We start from the raw sequence: 24,603 nt of genomic DNA on the forward strand, positions 1-24,603 counted from the left end.
GCAGCGGCCGTAAGTGGCGGGAGGAAGCAGCTCACGAGGTCCGCCGTAAACGGCTCCCTCGCGCCACTTCCGGCCGGCTTCTGCAGACGGCGCTGGTGGGGGATCGAGAGGCGCCGGAGGTCGTTCTTGGCGGCAGGAGCCATGGAGATGCCGCTGCCACCCGACGGTGAGGCGCAGCCGGGGTTTAGGGACCGCTTCTCTGTCCCGCGAATACCCCGTTGGCGTACCCTGCCTCCCGGGGCCCTCGGGCCTTGGAGGGGGCGGGGCTCGGCCTCTCTGGTTCGCCTGCGGCCTTTCCCGCTGGTCCTCGCATTCCCGGCGCGCTTGTGGTCCCTGTCAGGATCCGTACAAGGGCGGCCTCTGTGGGGCCCACCCCTAGGGATCCCGACCTGGCGGACAGCGGCTAGTACGGCAGGGCCCCCGGATTTGGGCGGTTCTCGTTGACGCCCCGCGTGGCCTTTTTCTCCGTTCTTTAGACCAAGAGCTTCGAAATGTCATCGACAAGCTGGCCCAGTTTGTGGCTCGCAACGGGCCCGAGTTTGAGAAGATGACGATGGAGAAGCAGAAGGACAACCCGAAATTCTCGTTTCTGTTCGGAGGCGAGTTCTACAGTTACTACAAGTGCAAGCTAGCCCTCGAACAGCAGCAGCGTGAGTCCTCTCCAGCTCTCTGGCCGCACCCTCGAGGATTCCTTTCTCTGATTCTAGTGTGGCTCTGCTACAAACCGCCTTCTTTTGGGTCGCATGCTCTTTAAAAACGGGGCCACTCGGCCTTCGTGATGCCATCTACTGTTCTCAGGCTTGCAGCGAGCGGATGCTGAGTCGGAGTGTAATGGAGAACGAGGTTATCGATCTTCCCCTGGGTTCAGGATCAGGGACTTTTCTGTTGTGCAGATGTGATGACTGAGGTCAGCAGAAGTGGAGTGAGTGCTTCAGTGTTTTCCAGGAAAGACGTGATAGAGGCTGGACGGGGATTCTTTTCAGGCACTGTCCAGCCCCTTTTATGGGCTCTTCTTGGGTCCAGCAAGGTTCTTATGCATTTCAGTTGCTTGCAGTCCGAATCAAAAGGAATTGTCCCTTTGGGTTTTGTTTCTTGGCTGATGTTTATTGGTGTTCACTTGAGTTGGGCATCGGGACTGTGGTCCTGCCCTCACAGAGTTTAAGGTGAAGTTAGGAATATCAGCTGTCACTTGGATGATAAATAGCCACTGGATAGTATGGTACCACATCTGTTTTGTTTTGTACTGTAGCGAATCCCTACCTTCTAAATATGTTGTTTGAGTAGGTAGGGGATTGTCTAGTTGATGGGCATTGAAAGCTAAATGTAGCTTGTACTACATGCACCAGCTTTTGTTTTGGGTCATTGCTGTTCCCTAATATGTAGTCTGTAGTTCTTTATTAGGTTCAATAAAGAATTTGTAAGGAACTGCAAAGGGGCAGTGGTTTGAACAACCCTGGTGTGTTCAATATCCGTGGGAAGAGTCACGAGAGGCCCAGCATGGCTGGAGTGTAGAACGTATAGAGGAGGTAAGCATTTGGTCTGGAGTGGCATTGTTTGGGTTTTCTCCCTCAGTTCAGGGGTTCTTTGCCAAGTTGTGTTTGAGATGGTGGTGAGGGAGAGCAGCTCCCTGAAATTGTAGGCAAAGTGCTGTATGTGCTTACGTGCTTCTGGAGTAATCACTCCTTAGCTCTAGCCCACCAAGTTTAAAACCCCTTCTATAGTCAGTGAACCCACAAAGGAGTTTGAAACAAAGGAGACCTGAGTCAGGTTCTTGTGGCCAGTGTGGCAAGGCTGGAGGGAACAGGAGTGGAGGCTAGGATCACTGAGGCCGGCAGGGGAGCCAACGGGGCTTTTGGTGGTAAGGACTGGATTAGGTCAGTGGGTTGAGTCGGAGGAACTGGGGCTGGGGGGCAGGTAGGGTTAAGGGGTTGAATTTGTGAACTGGGGCACCAGGTGCATATTGTTGGCATAACCAGGCAGGGGAAGACAATGCTTTGGCTGGTGTGACCAGGGAGTGAGAGCTGCTTTCTTTGCCAGCAGAGCCCACTCACTTCACCCTGCAGGGTTAGATATCCAGGGTGGCTTGGGACTCGGTGCCATAGCCCGGGAAGGGTAGCGTGCTTCTGACAGGGGAAGGTTGGAACTCGTGAAGTACTTTCTGCAGGTAACAATACCTAGTTGGGATTAAAGAATGTATCAGCCAGATGGAAACCCATGGGAGAAGGGTGTTCAGCAGAAGAAAGCACTTTAGGAGGGGCTGGGGAATAGAGGGGACAAAATCTGAAGCTCTGAGTAGGAGAGCTTCGTAGAGTGGCCCGAAGTGAGGATGCAAAGTAAGGAGAGCTGGCTTGCCAGGAACTTAGGGATTTTCTTGGGATCTGTGGAAGTCTCTTGGAGGGTTGGTTTCAGGTCTGTGTTCTGGGGCAGCATTAGCCGCTGTAAAGACAGGCCCAGGATTGTTCTAGAATAGCACTTTAGAAACTTTGGTGAAGGACTAGTTTTTGTTTTTTTAAATCTCCACCCTGTTGTATAAAGTACACCTTTGCAAAATACAGTCAAAAACGTGAGCTATAAAATGTCAAATTACTGTGAAGACTTCAAATTCTCCCTTACCATTTTTGTATTGGCTTAGTCTCAGTAGCACCTGACCAATCCTCAGACCACACTTTGAGCAACAGCACTATAGTTGCCATGTGGAGGAGAGGCAGAGCGGGCAGGACTGGATGCAGGGAGACCACTTTCAAGGGCAATGTGAGTGACAGCAGGGATGCAGACAGACCAGCATGTGATCTAGGAAGCTGACTTGACAACACGGGTTGACTTGTTAGTGTGAGGTGCAAGGGGAAGAGGAGGGTGTGTGCCTCGTAGGCTTCTGGCTTGGGTAATATGAGCATAGCAGTGCCAGCCTCAGAGGCCAGGAGTAGGCCTGGTAGGGGTGGAGCAAGAGGAAACATGGTCCTGTGCAAGGTGCCTGTGGGAAGCCATGGGCTGTTTGAGCTATAAGGTCCAAAACTCAGGAATCCAGGAAGGACGCGATAGATTTCAGAATCACAGTGTGCAGATTGTAATCGCAGCCAAAGGGACATAGCCGAGTGCCCTGGGGGCTCTGGAGAGAAGAGAGCCCTGGCACTCCAGCATTTAAGGGTTGGAGAGAAAGAGAAAGGGGCTGAGGGGGCAGCCACATAGGCCAAGTGAGACTGGTTGTGGGGATAGGGGTGGGAATGGGTGGGCAGAGCCAGACTTGCCCTGGGCTGAGATAGATGAATTGATGCAGAACCTTGGCTGTAAAATTGTTGAAAGGGGAGCATGGGATTAACGGGGTGTTACAACAGAAGACAGATGTGTGTTTAGATGCTGGTGGGAGGAGTCAGTAAAGAGGGAGAAAATGGAGAAATGAGCGTTCGAGAACAGGTTTGCTGAGGAAGTGTCTTTGGGAGGCCGGAGGAGGGTGTCCAGAGGCAAGTTGAAGAAGTCATCCCAGAGGGTGTCCTTGGGTGCCAACACTGGAAGGCTCAGTCAGGCCTAAGAAGTGACTGGGAGCCCCATGGTGGGCCTGGGCCGCACCTTCCACTCTATTTGCCTGTCTTTGTCCAGAGGCCAGGCCCCCTTGGGGTGGGACTCAGGAGGGCTCCACAGTGCATGGTCATGTTCAGACCACACAGTGGTTCTAATGGGGAGACCATTTTGTCCAGCAACCCTTCACATCGGAAATCCTGCCGTCCAAATTTCTATCCCTTCTCATCTGGCCAGATTTGGGGCACACACCCACCTGACCCAGGCTCTTCCAGCAGGATGGGCATCTCACACTGGCTGAACCTGGATTGACTCCACAAGTCTCTTGCCAAGGAGTCTCTTTCCCCAAACAGAGTCAGGATCAGGAGACTAGGGGCTGGGGGTGGGGGGGTGGGCACAGCCTGTGGTCAGGGGTGGTGGCCTGCTCCTGCTGTGGGACCTCAGGTTTTTGGACTTGCTGGCCAGAGGTCAGGTGGCTTTGATGTCCTAAAATTGAAGAGTAGATTAGGGGATAGTGGCAGAGGAGGCTGGGGGACTAGTGGAGACACCCTTTGGGGCAGGTCTGTGGCCTGGATTTAGTATCATTTCAGGCCTAGGTGAGGTGAAGAGGGTGGGGGGGTGGGCTCGGGCTTGGTATATGTCAAAGGACACTGGGCAAGACAGGTGGTGTTGGCCAGAGTGGCAGGGTTACAGTCCTGAGGTCTCCTGGGAAAGGACTGGTTCCGAGGTGGTAGATAGGACTCTGGAAGGAGGCTGGGTCTGGGCTCTGGGGAAATGGGAGCAGGGCGGGAGGGCCCAGCTGCAAGTGAGGGGAGCCTGGCAGACTTTGGTGGGGGTGGCTGAGGCGGGCTGTATGGCGGTAGCATAGCACAAAGTCTTTTGTGGGTGGTGAGTGTAAGGATGGGAGCCCCTCTGGCCTAGAGCTGCCCAGGAGGTAGCCAAGAGATCAGGTAGACCCCAGCCACTTTCTCATGAGGCCACCTTTCCTCCTTTCCTGCCAGTCATCTGCAAGCAGCAGGCCCCAGAGCTGGAGCCAGCCGCAGCCCTGCCACCCCTCACGCAGCCCCCGCTAGCCCCTGCTGCACCCATCCCACCTGCCCAGGGAGCCCCGTCCATGGATGAGCTCATTCAGCAGAGCCAGTGGAACCTGCAGCAGCAGGAGCAGCACCTGCTGGCCCTCAGACAGGTACGGGGCCTGCTTCTCCTCTTCCCTCCCACTCACCACCCCTGAGACCAGTGCTCTGAGTAAGCCTAGGGCCCTCCCCTTTCTTCTCTTAGTCCTAATCTGGGTATCTGGAGCTTACTCCTGTGCCTCAGTTTTTGTATCTGTACACTGGGACTCACAATAGCTCTCAGGAGGACTCCTTGCCAAGCATCAGCGCTGAGGACAGTGCTGCTGCCACCCCTGGTGTGTTTAGCCCAACCGCTGACTCTGGACAGAGGTTGCTTCTCACTCTAGTCAAGTGACTGCTCAAGCTGTTTGCTGGGGTGGACACCTGTGAGTGGAACTGCACATTAGAAATCGTGAGTGCCAGGTGGCCTCTAGTGCCATTGGCAACAGTTCTTCCTAGCCAGGTCACTCCAAGCTGTTGTGAGGACCCTTCTGTCCCAATCCATCAGTTCTGATACTTTGGCCAAGTACAGTAGGATGAATCACCAGGAAAGTGAGATAAATAAAAACTAAGACATCTGAAACACCAGCCCCAGTTTTATTAATTAGATTTAAGATTACTGTCGTATTGCTGACTAGAAAACATGTCAGATCACATATCCTCAGTCTCCAGATGGAGCTCCTCATAGGCTGTGGGTCTGTCCTCTGGCGTCCTGTTTTAACTTCCAATTTCCTGGTTTCTAGTGAGGTTGCTCTCCTTTCTCCTGACTAGGGACCATTTGTACGTCCTCTCTGTCCATGTCATTGCTCACTTTTCTTTTCTTTTCTTTCCTTTTGTGTCGAATTGGTCTGCAGAGATTCCTTGTTCTGCTGTGTCTTAACCACTCCATCTGTCACCTGGGGGTGGGGGGGCAGACGTTGTCTTTCTGTGTCTTGTCTCATTCTACTCTCTGCCCGCTCTGCTGGCCATGGCTGCCCCAGGTGCAGGTCTGATGCTGCAGACATGAGGGACAGGGCCTCCTGTTGCTGTGGTGGGGCACTGATGGGCAGTCTTTGTCCCACCTGGCGTCTCAGGAGCAGGTAACAGCGGCGGTGGCCCATGCAGTAGAGCAGCAGATGCAGAAGCTCCTGGAGGAGACCCAGCTGGATATGAATGAGTTTGATAACCTGCTACAGCCCATCATTGACACATGCACCAAAGACGCCATCTCGGTGAGGGCTGGTGGGCTCGGTGCTGCCAATAGGTGGGAGCCCACCGGAGTCTGTCTGGGCTGGGGCTCCCGTAGGGGTGCCTTGTCTGCTATTGCCCTTCCCTCCTGAGCACCTCTAAGAAGGAGAAGGCAGGCAAGCAGAGGCTGTAGCGTGCAGCCAAGACTCTGGGCACCATGCCTCGCTGTGTTCTGACCTCCCTGGGTACCTGCCCACGCTCTGGCTTGGGGAGCCCAGCTCTACTCACCCATCGCTCTGGCTGTTTCAGGCCGGGAAGAACTGGATGTTCAGCAATGCTAAGTCCCCTCCGCACTGTGAGCTGATGGCGGGCCACCTCCGGAACCGCATCACAGCTGATGGGGCACACTTTGAGCTGCGGCTGCACCTCATCTACCTGATCAATGATGTGCTGCACCACTGGTAAGGGCCCCCAGGCCCAGCTCACCTCGCCCTCTGGTCCTGTTGTGGCCGCTGTTCTTCACTCAGTAGCACGGCCTGTCCCAGGACGGGGGTCACTGGTCCAGAGACCCTGGGGGAGGGTCAATCTGTGTCATAAGCACCCCCCCCACACACACACATACACACACCTTGGCCCATTCCCAGACCCTTCACCTTGACCTAGAGCCACCATTCCTTGGCTCCTTGCTCTCTTGCGGCAGCTTCTACTGTCTCTAATCATTTCTCTATTGGCTGTCAGCTGCCCCTCAGTGATACAAATACACACCTCCAGTCACCTAACTGCCCTGCTTCAGGGCTCTTGATGCCAGGTTCCCCTTGCTGACCGTCCCACACCACCAAGACCAGCCCCCCACCCCCATAGCCCTCTCCAGGCCAGACCATTGTTGGCATCTGCACCTCCTTGGGGCCTTATGACAAAGGTTAACTTAAGGAACCAGATGCCTGGGCATTCGCAGGCCCCGGGAGCAGACAGGCAGAAGGAGACGGTGCTAGTGAGGCTGGTGTGTGGCTGCCATGTTTGGCTTTGAGCTTGGCCAGCTGAAGGGTTTGGTGCCGGTCAGGGCAGCAGAAACTGACCTGTCCGCCTTGGTCCTTTGCCTTGTCCTGTCTTCCACAGCATGTGCATCCTACCCTCCCCGCCCCCTACTCAGCCACTCCCTACATTGTCGTTTCTTAGTTCTCTGGTGTGGGAGAATAGGCAGCTGCCCAGAACCTTCCCTGCCTTCCTGCTTTACCCACCGTTCTTCTGACTCCAGGGAAGTTCTGCAGAGACAGCCCTATCCTGCCTATCCTCCCACCTGGACCGCCCTCCCTCCCCTGACCCCAGGCACTCCATCCTGTCTGTGAGCTCCCTCTGGTCAGCTCGGCGTTGGGAGGGGTTTCAGCCACTCGCCATCTGACTCGTGTTTTCCCCAGGAAGCAGCAGAAAATGATACCTGGGTTCTGTCACCACCACACTGGGGACCCTGTACCACCTCAGTGTATAGCTGCCAGGGCTTCCACACCCGTTTGTGCACAAAGTGCCTCCCAAAAAATGTGGGGGCAGGCTGCCTTGCCTGGCCAGCCTCAAGTCCCCAACGCAGGGCACACAGTATTGCTTCCTGAAATGTGGGGACCAGGTTGGGGGGGGGTTGTGCACAAGGGATAGCAGGGCTCAGCAAGGCCACGTAGACAAGTCCCTGAGCCCACAGCAGCCCTGGCTGGTCCTTCATGGACTGTGGGGCTCTTACAGGCCCTGTGTCTGTCCATGGTCATGCCACCCCAGGAAGGAACGGTTATCTTACTAACAAGCAGACCAGGGTGACAGGCTTCACTCTCATTCCCCAGCCTGTGATTTTTTTTTCCCTCTTTCTACTGCTTTCTATCTGTCAGTTGGGCCCAAGTGCCAGCACAGGTCTTGTGGGAAGTCCAGCCCTTGTCCCAGCCATGTTGGGGGCCCATTCCCTGAGAAGGCAGAGGGTGCTATGGCTGGAGCCACGATGGTAACGGGTGCGTGGCTGGGTCCCGCCCCAGGGCCCTGATGCGCGGAAGGTCTCTCCCTCACAGCCAGCGCAAGCAGGCCAGGGAGCTGCTGGCCGCCCTGCAGAAGGTTGTGGTGCCCATCTACTGCACCAGCTTCTTGGCCGTGGAGGAGGACAAGCAGCAAAAGATCGCCCGGGTATGTGGTGCAGCCTGGAGGGGAGGTGAGCAGGGGCTGGTCATGTTGTTTCCCCCTGATGTGACCCCTCATTTTCCCCACATCCAGCTCCTGCAGCTGTGGGAAAAGAACGGCTACTTTGACGACTCCATCATCCAGCAGTTGCAGAGCCCGGCCCTGGGGCTCGGCCAGTACCAGGTGAGTGCTGCTACCTCTGGAACCACACCCCCAGGCCAAGCCATACACCATTGTAACAGTTTCTAGAAGTCAGGGGGCTCATCTCTTCAACCTGGGCTGGAAGCAGCTGGTGGAATTGTGACTTCGGATCCCAGGTGTGCTTCTGGCAAACATTGGGGGCTGAGGTCTGAGCAGCAGCCTTGGGGGCCCCTGTCCCACATGCAGTGAGGGGCAGACCCTCCTAGGTGAGACTTGCAGGTGTGCGTAACCCAGTTCCCAGTTTCAGCACTGCTCTCGGTGTCACCAGCCTGTTTGTGCTGGTCCTCCAGGTGTGCATTCATGTGACAGGGACGTGAACAGGCCCCAGTGTAGTCTAGGCTGCTGTGGCCATCACCTTGTGCAGTTAGTGCTCTTCATTCATGTGTCTGCCTTTGCCCAGAACACGGGCAGGGTGAGGAGGGACTTCCTGGTCCCCTCTGCCATGGTACCAGCATCACTGCCCCATGCACAGCTGCTGGAATAAAAGGCACAGCTCACACCCCTTCTCTCGGGCCAGAAGGCCTGGCTGAATGTCAGGTGCTATGTGCAGGCTGCTTTCCTCAGCAATGGTCCTAAACACCATCCCTCCGACAGGGGACAGGCTCTTGCTCAGAAACAAACAAAAGTGCACTTCATACTTTCTCTACTAAAAATGGACTCATTACCACCATCCAACAATTATGCCGACTGCTTTTTTCCCTCCCAAGTTTATGATAGCAGCTCACAGTTACTGAGCTCCTGTGTATTTGTCCCTTTCCCCCACCGACTCCTCCCTGAAGTCCTCAGAAGTTCGTCTTAACGTTGTCCTATTTTGCAGGTGAGAAAAGTTGAGGCTCAGGGAGTTGGTAACTCGTTCAAAACCAGACAGCGAGTGAGCATGTCCCATGAGCATGTCCCAAAATGTTTGTCAGTGACATGTTTAAAGTCTGTGTGGCCACCTAGGGCACGGCTGTCACTGCTGGGTTCCATTATCAAAGAATTCTAAGCTGCACTGCACATCACCAAGGCTTTAGGTTCAGATGCTCTGGTTGTCAAGACCAAGTTGATTATTTTACTTGACAGTCCCCTGCCTGCCTCGCTGCCCATGGCAGCGCCCTGACTTCCTAGTGCTTTCCCAGCATTTGTCCCCATGCTGTTACCGAAGGGGTGGGCCCCGGGGCCTGAACACTGAGTCCAAGCTGCCCTTCTCCCTCTGCCAGGCCACACTCATCAACGAGTACTCCTCAGTCGTCCAGCCAGTGCAGCTGGCCTTCCAGCAACAGATCCAGACCCTCAAGACGCAGCACGAGGAATTCGTCAACAGCTTGGCCCAGCAGCAGCAGCAGCAGCAGCAACAGCAGCAGCAACAGCAGCAGATCCAGATGCCGCAAATGGAAGCTGAAGTCAAGGCCACGCCACCACCGCCTGCGCCACCACCGGCCCCCACGCCCACCCCAGCCATCCCACCAACTACCCAGCCCGGTATGTGGCCCCCTCTGCACCCACCCTTGGGGGCCAGCCCCAGAAAGCAGCCTCCCGTGCACCCCCACCCCCACCCCAAGGGAAGGGCTCTGATTGTATAGTCTCAGGCCAGATTCTAATCAGTTTAGAGTGCCAGGCTGGGGGATTTCACATTGAAGTGTCAAAACTTTTACAACTCACACAGTTCTCCTGTCCCAACTGTCCCAGAAGAGAGCAGGCAGGGGAAAGGGCCCAAATCATTCTCTAGGACCAGGGTGACTTCTCGTTGGGTGGGCGGGGTCAGGGCAGAAGTTAGAATATAATCCAGTGTTCCCTTTCCCTCTAAATAAAGGTGGGAAAATACTAAACAAAAACTTAACAATTAAAATCCAGCAAAGTGTTTTTAAAATATATAATGACCAAAAAGGACATGACCCAGGAATATACAAGGATGGTTTAACACTGAAAATCTAATGAAATAACAGATCAGGTGAGAGGAAGTGATCTTTTAGCTAGATTCAGAAAAGTCAATAAAAGTCATTGACGATAAAATTCCTCAGCAAAGTAAAATTGACGCGGCAAACCTGAGGCCCTTTTTGTGGAACTCAGAAGGGAGTGTGTGTCCTGTGTGGGGCAGTCCCCCCCCTTCCACTGCCTTTCCAGTGGTGACTAGTGTTCAGTGGGGTCACGAGGGCAGGGTTTATCGGGACGTAAAGCCCAGCCTGGGCTGCCTGGGTGTTTGCTAAAGACTGTTTGGGGTGGGGCCTTTTGCTACCAGGGTCTCCACTAACTGCCTTCTTGCCTGCCTCCAGATGACAACAAGCCTCCCATCCAGATGCCCGGCTCCTCTGATTACGACGCCTCAGGAGGGGTCCAGGACCCTGCAGCCACCGGCCCCAGGGGCCCTGGACCCCACGACCAGATCCCGCCTAACAAACCCCCCTGGTTTGACCAGCCTCACCCCGTTGCTCCTTGGGGTCAACAGCAGGTATTTCTCCTCCTTCTCTGGAGCTGTGATCATTGGGGTTCTCAGTAGCAGGTCCCCATTTTCCTGCGAGTGCTGGGAAAGTCCACGGTTAACTACAAGGTGGTGTTCCCTTTCCTTCCCTTTTTTTGACTGGTTCAACTAACAAAGTGTCTACATTTTATCACCCTGGAAAGAACATTCTGGTTTTATAAGGAAGGGGAAGATCACAAGTGTCAGGCTGGCCACATTTTCTGGGGCTGGGATACTGGTCACTTCCTTCTGTTTCCTTGGGGTCGGAAACTTCTAGGCCAGGGCAGGGGTCATCTCATCCAGCATCGCATGACTGGGAGGCCCCCAAGAATAGGGTCCCCTCACCAAGGATCTGCCCTGGTTTGGCAGTCCACAGTCAGTCATGCCCTGGCAGTGCATTTGGCCTGCCTGCCCACGTGGTGTCTTACACATTTTAAAATAGTTATCATATCTAAAATCTGGTTTTCTGGCTTCCTGCGGGTGTCGTGGCCTGGGCCGGCCTCCCCATGGTGGTGATCAGTGGAACTAACCAACCACGACCCTAGAGGTGGGCCTTCTGGTCAGCCTCATCTGGACACATCCTTCCCTGGCTCTGAGTTTGGGTTGCAGTCTGGCTTTAAGTCTTCAGAGCAGCAGCTGGGTGAGATCGGAGCTGTATTGTCATCATCCTACAGAAACGTTTCCTGGGGTGAACCCAGGAGCAGACACTGAGGCAGGATTTGAGGACAGTAGTTGATGTGGGAGATGACCCAGAAGAGGAGGCAAAGCAGGGTAGAGGGGAAGTTATAAAAGGGGGTGTTCTCTGGGCATGGCGGGGGAGGCACCTCTGCAATGTCCACCGAGGGGTGGAGGGGGTCCAGAGCCCGTTTGTGGGACTTGCATGCTGACCCAAAAGAAGTTCTTAGCCAAGATGTGGGTGCAGCAGTTGGGAGTCAGGTTATCTGCATGGACATGAGGGGCCAGTGGTGGGGCAGGTACCACAGCATCCACTGCACATGTCAGTCAATGAGGCACCATGCAGGGCAGCGCCCAGTGGACCATCAGCATGCAGCACCGGACACTGCAGAGGCCAGGTGTCTGTAGGGTGCTGGATGAGCCTCAAAAGTGGTTTACATCTGCTCTTTGTCTTGCAGCCTCCCGAACAACCCCCCTACCCGCACCACCAGGGTGGGCCACCCCACTGCCCGCCTTGGAACAACAGCCACGAGGGCATGTGGGGTGAGCAGCGTGGGGACCCAGGCTGGAACGGCCAGCGTGATGCACCCTGGAACAGCCAGCCCGACCCCAACTGGAATAGCCAGTTTGAGGGCCCTTGGAACAACCAGCACGAGCAGCCACCCTGGGGTAGCGGCCAGCGAGAGCCACCCTTCCGCATGCAGCGGCCGCCACACTTCCGGGGGCCCTTCCCACCTCATCAGCAGCACCCACAGTTCAACCAGCCGCCACACCCCCACAACTTCAACCGCTTCCCACCCCGCTTCATGCAGGATGACTTCCCCCCGAGGCACCCCTTCGAGCGGCCGCCCTATCCTCACCGCTTTGACTACCCCCAGGGGGACTTCCCTGCCGGTGAGTGCTCTGCCAGTTCAGAGGCCCAGTGCACACAGCCTTCTCTTGCCCCTGGTTCCTGGAGAAATCCAGGTTGCCTGCCTGGAGGAGGTGCCTAGCAGATCTGCCTCCTGAGCAGTCTGATGGCACTGCTTTCCGTCCTGGGTGTGCACTTGGTGAGTCTAGGTCACATCAGGCACCGAGTCCAGGGCCCACACTGCTGTCATGGGGTTGCATCCTTGTTCCTTGTCTGAGTTTTATCAGTTTCTCTGCTTACTGGTTTTTTTTTTCCCAAAGAATCCTTACTTTTGTTAATTTTTTCTTTTTAAGGTAATTTCATTCCTACTGTATTACTGCTTCTATTTTTACTTATTTGCTTCGTAATTTATTGATTTTAGAGAATGGAAGGGAGAGAGACATCCATTTGTTGTCCCACTTTATGCATTCATTGGTTGGGTCTTGTATGTGCCCTGACCAAGGATTGAACCCACAGCCTTGGTGTATTGAGACAATGCGCTAACCAACTGAGTTAAGAGGCCAGGGTGCCTCTACCTTTATTTTTAAATCCATCCTTGATTATAAATTAAGCTCAGAGATCACTTAGTCCTTTTATTGCTTGGGTTAATGCCCTGGGATGGCATGGCAGAGGCCCTGCAGACTGGGGTGGCTCTGACAGCGGGCATCGACTGTTTCCTGGTGGAGACAGGGTGGTTCTTCTGGGGCCTCGTTCCTGGGTTTGTAGGCAGCCATCTTCTCTCTGTCCTCACGTGGTTGCCCCTCTCTGCCTGTCTGCCCAAATCTTTTCTAAGTCACACTGGATCAGGACCCATCCATATGAATTTATTTTAAGTTAATTACCTCTTTCAAAGTCCCATCTCCAAATGCAGTGACAATTCTGAGGTACTGAATGTGACAGGTTAGGACTGGTGGTGACTTGGGGGGTATGGGACACAGTTCAGCCTGTAACATGACTGTTTGAAGGCTCTGTGATTTCCCTGTGGTTCCTTAACCTGTGAGGTCATCAGGTGCTGCTGTGGGTGCAGGACAGGCCCCTCCAAGCCAAGGCTCACCTCCTCCCTCCCGTGCTGCAGTGCCAAAGCATTGAGTGAAGCAGTGGTAGAGAAGGTGCCAGACAGGGCTGCCCAGAAAGCAGGCGTTGGCATCTTCGCCTCTCTCTGAGCCCCTTTCTGCTGTCACTTGTCACCTAGGAGACTGTGCCTGAGCCCTTGGCACTGCACAGCTTATAACTTCCCTGCAAGCCTGAGACAGGTTTTTGTTTTGCAGAGATGGGACCCCCTCACCACCACCCTGGCCACCGCATGCCACATCCTGGGATCAATGAGCACCCACCCTGGGGGGGCCCCCAGCACCCCGACTTTGGCCCTCCTCCCCATGGCTTCAATGGACAACCCCCCCACATGCGGCGACAGGGCCCTCCCCACATCAACCACGATGACCCCAGTCTGGTCCCCAACGTTCCCTACTTTGATCTCCCCGCCGGGCTGATGGCCCCTCTTGTGAAGGTAAGGTCTCTGGTGAGCCAGTGCCTCTGTCTCCATGTGGAAAGTCCACAGGTGGAACCCATTTCCATAGGTTGCAGAAACAGTGCTTCCCAGATTACTTCCCGTCTCATTTCCCACTCTCCAGTGAACTTGACCAAGCCAGTGAGAATGCACCTGTGCCAGCAAGGCCCATGCCACTTTGCTCCCTCTTCACCTCCCACCCAGTGCTGCAAGTTCGGTGCCACTTGGAGCAGGCTGGGTTGCACATGAGGCATGGGTCCTCATGGTGCTGACCTTTGGAAGCCACCCTGTCTGAGGGCTGATGGCACAGGGATTTTTCAGAAAACAGGCGGCCTCTGAGGTGTGCATTCAGGGAACTCAGGAATTTGCAGAGTTGGGGTAGGGCATGTGAAAGGTGAGCTGAGCAAAGGGCTGGGGCTCCAGGGGCCCTGCTGATCACTGACCCTTCCCATGCCCTCTGAGCCACCACAGATTACAGTACGCAGAGACGAGTCCACCAGGGCACAGGGAGTGGTAGAGGCAAAGGGGCAAGTGAACAGTGAGCTGTTACTCAGAAGGGGCTCCTGGGTCCAGCTGAAGCTGCTGTGGCTGTGGGAGGGCCTGCAAGGGAAGGGATGGGGCACGGGGTAGGAAGTCAGGGTGTGGAGTGGTGTCTGCAGATAGGGCATCCGGGACTCACAGCCTGTCTGAATGAACCTGGGGCTCTTTCTGTCTCCTTAGCCTATGGCCACATCTTCTGTGGACATTTGCTGAAGAATTCTGTGGCAATTGTCAGCCTCAAGGGGGAGCCCTCAGCTACCCTATTCAGGATGTGGCAGAAGCCCTACAAGAGGGTGGGCCTTCCAAGAAGGGCAGGAGGAGCACTCTAGTGCCCAGGGCAATCGGAACACTAATCTAGGGCCCGTCTGCTGCCCCCGTGCCTGCGGCCTTCTGGGTGGGCCTGATGGGGGCTCCAGCAACGAGCAGTGACAACTGTGTTCTCCACTGCAGCTAGAAGATCACGAGTACAAGCCTTTGGACCCTAAAGACATTCGCCTTCCACCCCCCATGCCACCAAGCGAGAGGCTACTGGCGGCCGTGGAGGCCTTTTACAGCCCTCCTTCCCATGACAGGCCCAGGAACAGGTACTCGGCTTGGGGAGACCCAGCAGTGGGGCGGGTGATAGGAGGGAAATCTCTGTCCCTCCTCCCAGCCTGTCTTCCCTGACTTGGCATCACAAGAAAGACTCGTACCAGCCATGCTTCTGCCCATTGTGGTGTGAGGCCTAGGTGAGAAGTGTGATGTCTCTAAGACACATCGCCAGTTTGAGTTAAAGGGTCTGTCTCTCTCCTGGCCCCCCACCCTTTTTTCCTTTTTTTAAAAAGATTCCATTTATGTCTAGAGAGAGGGGAAGGGAGGGAGAAAGAGGAGGAGAAAAATATCCATGTGAGAGAGACATTGATCAGGTGCCTCTTGTGTGTGCCCTGACCAGGGATTGAACCAGCAGCCTTTTTGCTTTGTGGAATGACACTCAACGAACTGAGCCATGCCAGTCAGGGCTATATAGTGGCCCTTGATGAAAGACTTGTCCAGGTCTAGCTGGGTAACAGGGTTGGTTAGAGCATCGTACTGATATACCAAGGTTGTGGGTTTGGTCCCCGGTTATAGCACTTAACAAGAATTAACCAATGAATGTGTAAATAAGTAGAACAACAAATGGATGTTTCTTTCAAATCAATAAATAAAAATTGAAAGGTTTTCCTACTTAAGATCTATCCATTAAAATAAGAACTTATCTCAGACGTGGCACATTTCAGAAGTGGCTCACAGCTGCACACCTGAGTTTTGTCACGGGTCCCTTTCAGGATACCCTTCTCCCACGGCCTCTTTGCCAGCCCAGCTGAAACGGCTTCCCGTCCTGTGCCACGTGTGTGTGTGCCCACCTAGGAGTCAGAGACCCTGGCCCCCAACTTCAGTGTGACCACAGACCCTAACCCACCTCAGCTCTTTCTTGAAACAGCAGCTTGGAAAGGCCGGGCGCTGGGTGGAGCCAGCTTACAGCCCAGTCTCTCCACTTGCCAGCCGGTGTCTGGCTTTAGCCTGCTTCTGATTTGAGAAATATTTGAGAAAGGGTGCCACCGAAACTGCTGTCTGTGGGGGGGCTGTGCTCAGCATCCTGAGTGAAAGGGGGAGGCTGCACACCTCTGAAGGCCTGCGACAGGTGTGGGGGGGCTTACTCCTGATGAGCTTCTTCCCCGGTGCCTGTGTTGGGGAGAGGGGTGGTGTGGTGGTCACATGGGGATTACCCGTCTTGCAGCGAAGGCTGGGAGCAGAATGGCCTCTATGAGTTCTTCCGAGCAAAAATGCGGGCCCGACGGCGCAAAGGCCAGGAGAAGAGGAACAGGTAAGGGCGTGCCTGCTAACCTGTGGAGTCATGGCCTCCCTGGCTGGATCTTGTCCTGAATTGCCTTAGAGTGAACCAGACACACTGTTCTGTCACATCCTAATGTGTCATAGCATGCCCCAACACCTCATATCCTGCCCGAATATATGATGTCACACACACCCCCAAACACAGGCAGAGGAAGCCAGGTCTGGCCCTTGCCTGGGTCTGGGGTCTGGCCCCTGTGACAGAGGCGCTGAGTGGGAGCCGTCCCCACAGGCCTGAGGTAGACTGAAAACACCAGCACGAGAAAAGGTTGCTATGGTCTGTATTCACCACGCTGCTTAGGAACGCAGCACCCTGGTGTGAATGACGTGGCCCTGCCCTGATATGCACCCATAGGTTCCTCCCAAGATCGGGTGGGGGTGGCAGGCTCAGCTTGTGTGGGAGCCGGGAGGTGCCAGCTCCAGCTCAGCAGCCTCTCCCTGCAGCGGACCCTCGCGGTCTCGGAGCCGATCCAAAAGCCGAGGGCGTTCCTCCTCTCGATCCAACTCGAGGTCCTCCAAGTCATCTGGCTCATACTCGAGGTCACGGTCACGTTCCTGCTCCCGCTCCCGCTCCTACTCCCGCTCTCGCTCCAGGTAGGCAGGTTCCACTTCTTGAGATTGGGCCTGAGGCTTCTGCGTTGCTGCGGGGCTGACCCGCAAAGCTCCCCCTTCTCCTCTTTCCCAACAGGAGCCGTAGCCGGTCCCGCTCCTCAAGAAGCCGCTCAAGGTCCCGCTCCCGCTCCCGGTCCAAGTCGTACTCCCCAGGGAGGAGACGTCGGTCGAGGTCCAGGAGCCCTACTCCGCCGTAAGATTTCTGTCTTAACTGTCCAGTGACCCGCTGGTAGCACTGGAACCTCTGAGGCTTTGCTGTGAATGTGAAACGTGTCATTAGAAGACATGCTCCCAGTGGCCTGTGTTGGGACAGCGCCTCAGGGACACCCAAGCACTAATGTGGTGACATTGGCGCCTCCTCATCTCACACTGTGGTCTTACCTTTTTGTGGTCACACTGTAAAGCCTGAGGTGGTGGCTGGGCTGTGTTTCTAACTTTCAGGCTTTGGTGTGCCCCACCCTTGCTGCACAGTGGGGGGCAGGAGTCATCATCTTAGGGAGCCCCCTTACTTGGCTGGCGAAGAGGATGAAGAAGAGTGGTGGAGACACGAGTGTGTGTGTCTGACCTACACTGTGGCCACTCATACAAGCCACACCCTGTAAAATTCTAAAGAGTTTCATTCCAATAAATGTACCAGCTCTTTTTTAAAAGACGTAACCTGTCTTAATTTTAGTTCTTCAGCTGGTCTGGGTTCTAATTCAGCACCTCCTATACCCGACTCCAGGCTTGGGGAAGAGAACAAAGGACATCAGATGCTGGTGAAAATGGGTAAGGTTCTGGGCTCAGGGTTGGGATGATGGAGCCAGGGGCAGTTCCAAGTCACCGCCGTGTCTTTGAAAAAGGGCAAGCCTGCACGGTTCTGCTGGGCAGTCTTTGGTACTTTATTCAGCTTTGCGTTTACAAACAGCATTTACGCATGTTGCTTACCTCCCCAGATGCATTCTTGGTTAACTTTGTTGTCAGGGAAAGGCACTAGATTACAGCTGTTGTGGGTTGTAACCACTCACCCCTCTTTCTTCTTAAGGCTGGAGTGGATCTGGCGGCCTCGGCGTGAAAGAGCAAGGGATCCAGGACCCCATCAAGGGGGGGGACGTGCGGGATAAGTGGGACCAGTACAAGGGTGTGGGCGTGGCCCTGGACGACCCCTACGAGAACTACCGCAGGAACAAGAGCTACTCCTTCATCGCCCGCATGAAAGCCAGGGATGAGTGCAAGTAGGAGTGGTGAGGAGCCACACCAGCCGCCGGCAGCTTGGCCACTGGGGCCTTCCTGGCTTATTAGCTATGGAAGATGGTAGGGACAGCTCGGTTCTCACACTGCCTCCATCTTTGGAGGACGACAGAAGAGAAAGACAACCACAGCATGCCTAGTGATCAGTGCCGTGCTCAACCGCGGGGAGGCACAGGCCCCACCTGCAGACCAGCTCTAATGTAGAAGTAAGATTCACATGAGAAATCACCCCAGACTCATTCCCTGGACAGTGAAGCGAGGTACATGAGCCCCTCTTCCCCGGACAAGAATCCTTGACACCTGAAGGGATGGATGTCTCACAGCTCTGTCACCAGATGTGAGTCTCCATGTAATTCCGCAGGTGTGTGTGGCGGCCCCGGACGAGCACACCAGCCCCCCAGGTGAGGGGTGTGGTGGGCCAGTTCCACAGGTTGGGCCAGGCGCTAGTACTGCTCACTCTTTAAAAATGAAAAAACAAAACCTTGATTTGCAAAGTTAAACAGGGTTTTCATTTTTACTCCAAATGATTTAGTTTAAAAAAAAAATATATTGATCTAAGATGATCCCCAGTAAAATAATTTGAAACTTGATTCCTGCAACACATACTGGCCCTTAGTTTAGTTGATTTTTTTTTTTTTTTTGAAAGTTAGCCATTTGCCGTTGTCTCCAGAAACAGAGGGTTCTGAGGAGACGGATCGGAGGCGTCTTTAGGTCACACAGTGACACCCATAGGGGACCTGTGACCTTAGTGTCTGCTTGTGTTTTTCACCTAAAGGAACCCCAACACCAGCACTCGTGTGCGATCACCCACTCAGACCGACAGCGCCTCCTGTGTCACTTCCTTTTCCTGCCCCCTCTCCGGCCACGAGGAGGTGAGGCCTGGAGGGAGCCCCGGTGCCTGCACCGGCATTGGCCGTACTTGGCGTCTTAGGCAGCGGGGTGCAGTGTCGTTTATTTGTACAGAAACATTTTTGAAAAATTCTTTTCAACAAGATGCAAAATCCTCTCCAACTTTTCAACCTGATGTGATAAAATACTTGATTTTGTTCTAGGTTTCCTGTAGCTGTGTATTGTTTAAACGCATCTGATTCAGGATAAAGCATAAACACTTGCTGTTAACAATTTCTTGTGGGTTTTACTGTTTTGCCTTCAAATAAAGACTTTTTCATAAAGACCTTTTTCTCTGTGTGTTGACCTCAGAAGTGTGCCCAGGCTCAGTAGGGAGGTAGGTATGTCGGAGTGTGACTGCACTCTGTAGGCTTGGGCCAAAGGCTCTGCTTGTGCCTCACACCAAGGTCCCCAGCGTGGACCCCTGGCCCTGTGTCCTTGTCAGTGAATGGTACTTACTGTTCCCTCCTCCAACATACCTCAGCTCATGAGGAAGCCAGCACCTGGCCAGGTGGAGCCGTTCCATGCAACCCCGCACAGGCCAGCATCCTGTGTCACTGAGCTCCTGGGTTCCATTTCCACCAGATTGGTCCATCCTCTCTGGTGCCGGTCACAGCAAGAAATGGGGTCTGGGAGGTGTCAGCTACTCAGCTAGAAAAGGCTGCATCTGGGATTCCTTCCACTCAGGTGAGTCCTGGGCACCACCTGCTCCCTCCCACATCGAATGTCCCCTGGACACCACTCTGTCATAGCTGGAGTACTAGACCGGCGCATTAGATCAGACCCCCAAGTCTGGCCTCACCTGGTGCTCACAGCTCCTTCAGCTCCTTCTTCAGCTCCTTCAGAGCGTCCTGCATGGTCAGCCGGGCAGGCCTGTGGTGCCTGATGTACTGTGGGGCAGAGGACAGACAGGTGTGTCATTGCAACGGCCTCCGCCTACTGAGGCTTTGGGTGCAGAAGACAGTGCCTGTCCCAGCAGTTCCTCCTGGTCAGGCCAGCAAAGGAGAAATGCCAGGATGCCAAGTGATAATGCCGTAGAAACGAGAAAAGAGCCCAGCTTGCTGGCCAAGTCGGAAAGGATGAGCGACTGCGCTTGGGAGGAAGAGCCCGGGTGCCACTGCCAGGATGTGGGCCCTGAGCAGGCAGTGAGGAGCCATGCTGGGCTGCAGGCAGGCAACGTGGTCAGAGGGCTTCAGCCCACGTCCAGTCAACTGGTGGACGTCCAGCAGAGGCACAAACGGGACCCCACGGGAGTACAATTGGCAAGGTCCAGAACATGGGAAACTGTCAGAGAACCTGTTTTCTTCAACAAATAAACTGCAAGAACACAAAAAAAGATAGAGGGGGGAGACCTGTAGAGCAGTGGTTCTTACAGCGGGTCCCCCTGCTGCCAACACCTGGGTGGTCACCACCCTGGGGGTCCGACGCTGCTCAGGGCTGAGACCACCGCTCGGGTTAGGAGGCTAAAAAGAGAAGACAGTCGGTGTACGGATTGTGTCTGGGCCCTGATGGAAAAACGGGAGCGCAGCGTCCCAGTCTGATGAGACACGTGGAAATCTGAACCCTGCGTGTCCAACCGCATTAAGAAAAGGTCACTGGGTTTGGTATGATAACGGTATTACGACTTTTTAAAAAGTCCTTATTTTTTTAGAAATGTACTGAAATACTGGTAAATGATAAAAATACAGAAGAGTTCATATAGTATGATGCCATTTCTATAAAGAAAGATAAATATTACATTGTAATAGTTTATATACTGTGTGATATAGTATGTAATCTATATTATCCATAATATAGTTCATATTTTACATAAGAAAAATGTAAAGAATGTATCGAGCTGGTAACAGTTATCTCTGAAATTAGAGGATTTTATAAGTTAATATATCTCTGTAATAGCATTTTTTATAAAATATTTTGCCCTGGTTGGTATGGCTCAGTGGATTGAGTGCCAACCTGCAAACTGAAAAGTAGCTAGTTCGATTCCCAGTCAGGGCACATACCTGGGTTGTGGGCCAGGTTCCCAGTTGGGGGTGTGCAAGAGGCAACCGATATCTCCCTCCTTTTCCCCCTCTCTAAAACTAAATAAAACCTTAAAAAAAAAAATAACAGCCCTGGCTGGTGTGGCTCAGTGGATTGAGTACCACCCTGAAATCAAAGGGTTGCTAGTTCAATTCCCAGTCAGGGTACCTGCCTGGGTTGCAGGCCAGGTCCCTAGTAGGGGGTGCGCAGGTAGGCCCACACATCGATGTTTCTTTCCCTCTCTTTCTCCCTCCCTTCCCTTCTCTAAAAAGACAAACTATTTAAAAATAAAATAACATATTTTGTGTAACCAGACAAAAATGAAGTTTTCAGAAGGAAAAAGAACATGACATCCCTTGAGCTTCACCCCAAGGGCCTGAGAAGACTGCCCCCAGCTGGTGGTACTGGGGCAGAGTCCACAGAGTGACAGCGCCTCTCACCGGTCACTCAGAGCCGCACCAGCTTCAGCACTTGGTGGGCTGGCTGTCAGTGTTCCCACCCCACACTGGCTTTTGTAGCGGACAAAGAAGAGATTCCTTTTGATAGGATAGAAGGTGACTGGTCCCAAGCAGCCCTGGGCTGAGTGCTGTCCCCATGGTCAGAGCCGTGCCTGCCCTCCCTGTCCCCGGAAGGGTAGCTGTGCTGCAGTCACCTCCTTGGTCTCCTCCAGAGTGTGGTAGTGGAATGAGTCTCGGTCCAGGGACTGCAGGAGGGACCCGTGCAGGTGCCGGCTGGCCTCGAGGAACTGCTGCGTCAGGCTCAGCTGCTGCTTCAGCATGTCGTTGAGTGCGAACACCGCTGGGCTGTAAGCTGTCAGGGCTGCCCCCGCACCGGCACTGAGTCACCGAGCGTCCCCGGGACCCGCACCCCACCAGTGCCTTCATCCTGTCTGAGCAGCTGCTTTGGGCCCCATGCCTTCGCTGTGTCTGGATACTCCCAGAAGGGATGCTGCCTTGGGAAGTAGTGAAAGCCTCGCTTATTCAGTGTCTGTCTCTACCAAGTGAACTGCCTTCTATTGACATGTCTAGACTGCTCAGCTCTCGGCAGAAACGGAAGTCTTCACTTCCGCATCCAACACAAAGGTTAGTGAATTGACACCCCGAAAGTGCAACTGTGCAGTGTGAATCTAAGACTATGGAACTGTCCACTTAAAAATGGGAAAGTAAACTCGCCATTTGACATGCCTTTTTAAGCACATAAAGTAAAAATTAAAAAATTAACTAAACAAAAATACAGTTAGAAATAAAAACTGCAAATATTAAAAATTATCATTATTGCCCTGACTGGTATGGCTCAGTGGTCTGGGCAATGTCCTGTAAACCAAAAGGCTGCTGGTTCAATTCCCTGTGAGGCAACATGCCTGGGTTATGGGCCAGGTTCCCTGGTGTGGGGCGCACAAGAGGCAACCACACATTGATGTTTCTCTCCCTCTCTTCCTCCTTTTCCCTCTCTCCAAAAATAAATAAATAAAATCTTTTAAAAAATTATTATTAAAACTATATAGTAATGTGGGAAAATCTTCAAGAGTAATGCTAAATTTTTTAAAATCTTTTAAACAAACTTTTCATTTGTTATAATCAGTATATTTTAATATTTTCATCTTTTAAAAATGCTAAGAAAACCAAAGTGAGAAAAAAGCAGCAGGAACTTGCTGATGCAATGAGAGCCATCAGCGGCCCCATGGGGACCTGGCGGAGCCGGGCCCCCCAAGCCCCACAACTCCCCCCGACTCAGCAGGGAGGCCCGGGCCCTGTCCACCTGGCTGGCAGCCGCAAAACACTGGCTGAGTGTCTTCAGAGGAAAAACAATAGGCCTTTTCCAGATAAAAAGGCTCAAAGGGGAACACACAAAATAAAAATAGCCTTGTTGTATGGAGGGGCTTAGGGGTGTGTTACTTATAATCTTTCTCCTTTATCCAACACTGGTGTCCTTTGGCAAGACAGACCAAAGGTTCTTGGACACTTGGTCTACTGTCCAGGATCCTAGAAACTGGCAGCTACCTGTGGCAGTGACAGTCCCTGCCAACATGTTCCCCAAACCCGGTGCTAAAGGAGGTGTTGCATGCCCAAGGGTGGGTGTGAGTTTGCAGGTGAAGTGCTTCCACTTTACTGCAAGGTCCCCCAAGTTGGGCTATTACCTTCTATTGCATCTGCGCTGACCACATGACTAGCGATGGGTGCAGGGTCCACATAGGCACCTCCCAGGGCTGGCCCGGTGGTCGACATGCCTGCCACTGTCCCAAGGACAAACAAAGAGGGGGTGAGTGGCGGGATCTGGGGCAATGACTATTGTGTGGCTAAGTCTTCCCCTGCTCCCCGCCAATCTAAATGGACCAATTGGGGAGAATTACAGCCCCTTGCACAGTCCAGGGTGTCTTCTGGATGAGACAAGGGAGCAAGACAATGTTTAAAGAAAAAGAAACTTTCTGTTCAGAAGGGCGAGAGCTGACACTGGGACAAAATGAATAAATGTCTGGAAAGTCACACTGGTGGGCGCCCTGCACTTGGGAAGAGAATCCACCCAACACACTGAAGGGAAACGACCAGCGAGACTGGCAGCGCGGCAGCCCTCAGGGACCCTGCACTGGGCCCCAAGAGCCGCTTGTACACGCTCTGTGCCAGAAATAGCTTCTGTCCCAGTGCTGTCCCTAGGCTTACCAACATTTGGTGGGGCCGTCCTGGGCACGGCGTTATGCTGAGTGGCATTCCTGGCCTCCGCCCACTAGACTGCCACCTAGCTGTCACAGCCAAAAATGGCACCAGGCCTTTCAGTGCCCCGAGTCCAGAATCACTCACTGAGAACCACTGCCTTAGTCTTCAATCCTGGGTTCTTCCATAATGTGTGAGGGACGGCGGCTGCCCAGGCACCAAGGCCCCCCCCAGCTAGCTGATGACAGCAACCAGCCCTCCAAACCCTAGAGCTCCTTGTCACACTTCCGAGGACTCCCGCAGCGCACACCCCGAGTGCCCGTCACTGCTGCCATAGCCTGCATTGCCCTCCTTGGGCTCTCAGGCCACATGCTCACCCGTCGTCCACTGGTAGGTGAAGGCAGGGTCGGGGGTCTGCACGGCCTTCTCCTTCACCATGACTCTTACAACATCTGGGGCCCGCTTTTTCTGAGACACTGATGTGGGTGGGGTACAGTCTGCCCTTAGGCTCACAGAACGTTCAGAAAAAGAAGCCAAGGTTCTGTCCAGAGATTCCCCAGAATGGGTCGTTGGCTCTGATGCTGTCAGCCTTGGGGATTTCTCAAAATCTTCTGAATAAGCAAGGCTCCCCATGCTGGCTGTAGGCCGCTCAGGTGTTGGCCCAGTGGGGGAGGCCGGCGGCTCACTCAGGTGCTCCGAGACCTTGCTGCCGGTCGGGGGACCCCAGGTCCAGGGGGTTTTGTGGGGTGCCTTTTTCCTCTGACCTCCTTTCTGAAACAAAAGACGGCAGAGATGACGGGGAAGTATTTCTGAATGATGAACATGCTCCAAGTACCAGTGCCTTAGAATGGGGTACAGGATGCCCCTGGGGGCCCAGCAGGCAAGAGCTCACACTGACCCTTCATTAGACTGGGACAGGTGGAATATCGGAGCAGAACGCCTGAAACACTTCAGCAGGGGCTGCTGCACTTAAGACGGGTGGCCTGAGTGTGAGGCGAGTGCACGGGTGAAATCTGTAAGGTGTCATTACTGTGCATTATGAAAACGTACCTCTGACAGGGAGGTGGCCACTAACACAGCAAGAATCCCAGAGGGGCACTGGAGCACATCAAGCAGCTGTTGCTGCGGGGGCATTGGGTGGGACC

General features: G+C 53.9%; 2 protein-coding genes across 6 annotated transcripts in view; one reads left to right on the plus strand and one right to left on the minus strand.

Moving 5' to 3' along the window:
- CHERP (calcium homeostasis endoplasmic reticulum protein) lies at window positions 1–19,077 on the plus strand. 3 transcript variants are annotated; one of them, XM_037141933.2, is made up of 17 exons: window positions 1–166; window positions 477–650; window positions 4,515–4,699; window positions 5,699–5,836; window positions 6,102–6,253; window positions 7,805–7,949; window positions 8,037–8,126; window positions 9,344–9,605; window positions 10,397–10,572; window positions 11,715–12,150; window positions 13,414–13,652; window positions 14,643–14,776; window positions 15,949–16,035; window positions 16,506–16,655; window positions 16,750–16,866; window positions 17,347–17,441; window positions 17,698–19,077. In XM_037141933.2, exons 1-17 carry the CDS (start codon window positions 142–144, stop codon window positions 17,889–17,891), a joined length of 2,799 nt encoding a protein of 932 aa, XP_036997828.1. In that variant the 5' UTR covers window positions 1–141; the 3' UTR covers window positions 17,892–19,077. The 3 variants fall into 3 exon arrangements, with proteins under 3 accessions (XP_036997828.1, XP_036997831.1, XP_036997829.1); XM_037141936.2 differs by having other exon boundaries at window positions 17,398–17,441; XM_037141934.2 differs by having other exon boundaries at window positions 2–166; window positions 7,838–7,949.
- Window positions 16,841–24,603, minus strand: part of CUNH19orf44 (chromosome unknown C19orf44 homolog) — a 16,199-nt gene continuing 8,436 nt past the window's right edge. For all 3 annotated transcript variants that reach the window (XM_037141937.2, XM_053668051.1, XM_053668050.1), the window contains exons 5-9: window positions 23,836–24,229; window positions 22,948–23,043; window positions 21,463–21,629; window positions 19,594–19,681; window positions 16,841–16,928 (exon numbers count right to left, since the gene is read on the minus strand). In XM_037141937.2, the coding sequence (XP_036997832.2) occupies window positions 19,601–19,681; window positions 21,463–21,629; window positions 22,948–23,043; window positions 23,836–24,229 (738 nt within the window). In that variant the 3' untranslated portion in view covers window positions 16,841–16,928; window positions 19,594–19,600. The remainder of the gene's footprint in view (window positions 16,929–19,593; window positions 19,682–21,462; window positions 21,630–22,947; window positions 23,044–23,835; window positions 24,230–24,603) is intronic.

This window comes from Artibeus jamaicensis, unplaced genomic scaffold (assembly GCF_021234435.1).
Source record: "Artibeus jamaicensis isolate MK-2021 breed Jamaican fruit bat unplaced genomic scaffold, CSHL_Jam_final contig_477, whole genome shotgun sequence".
Classification (NCBI taxonomy): Eukaryota; Metazoa; Chordata; class Mammalia; order Chiroptera; family Phyllostomidae; genus Artibeus; species Artibeus jamaicensis.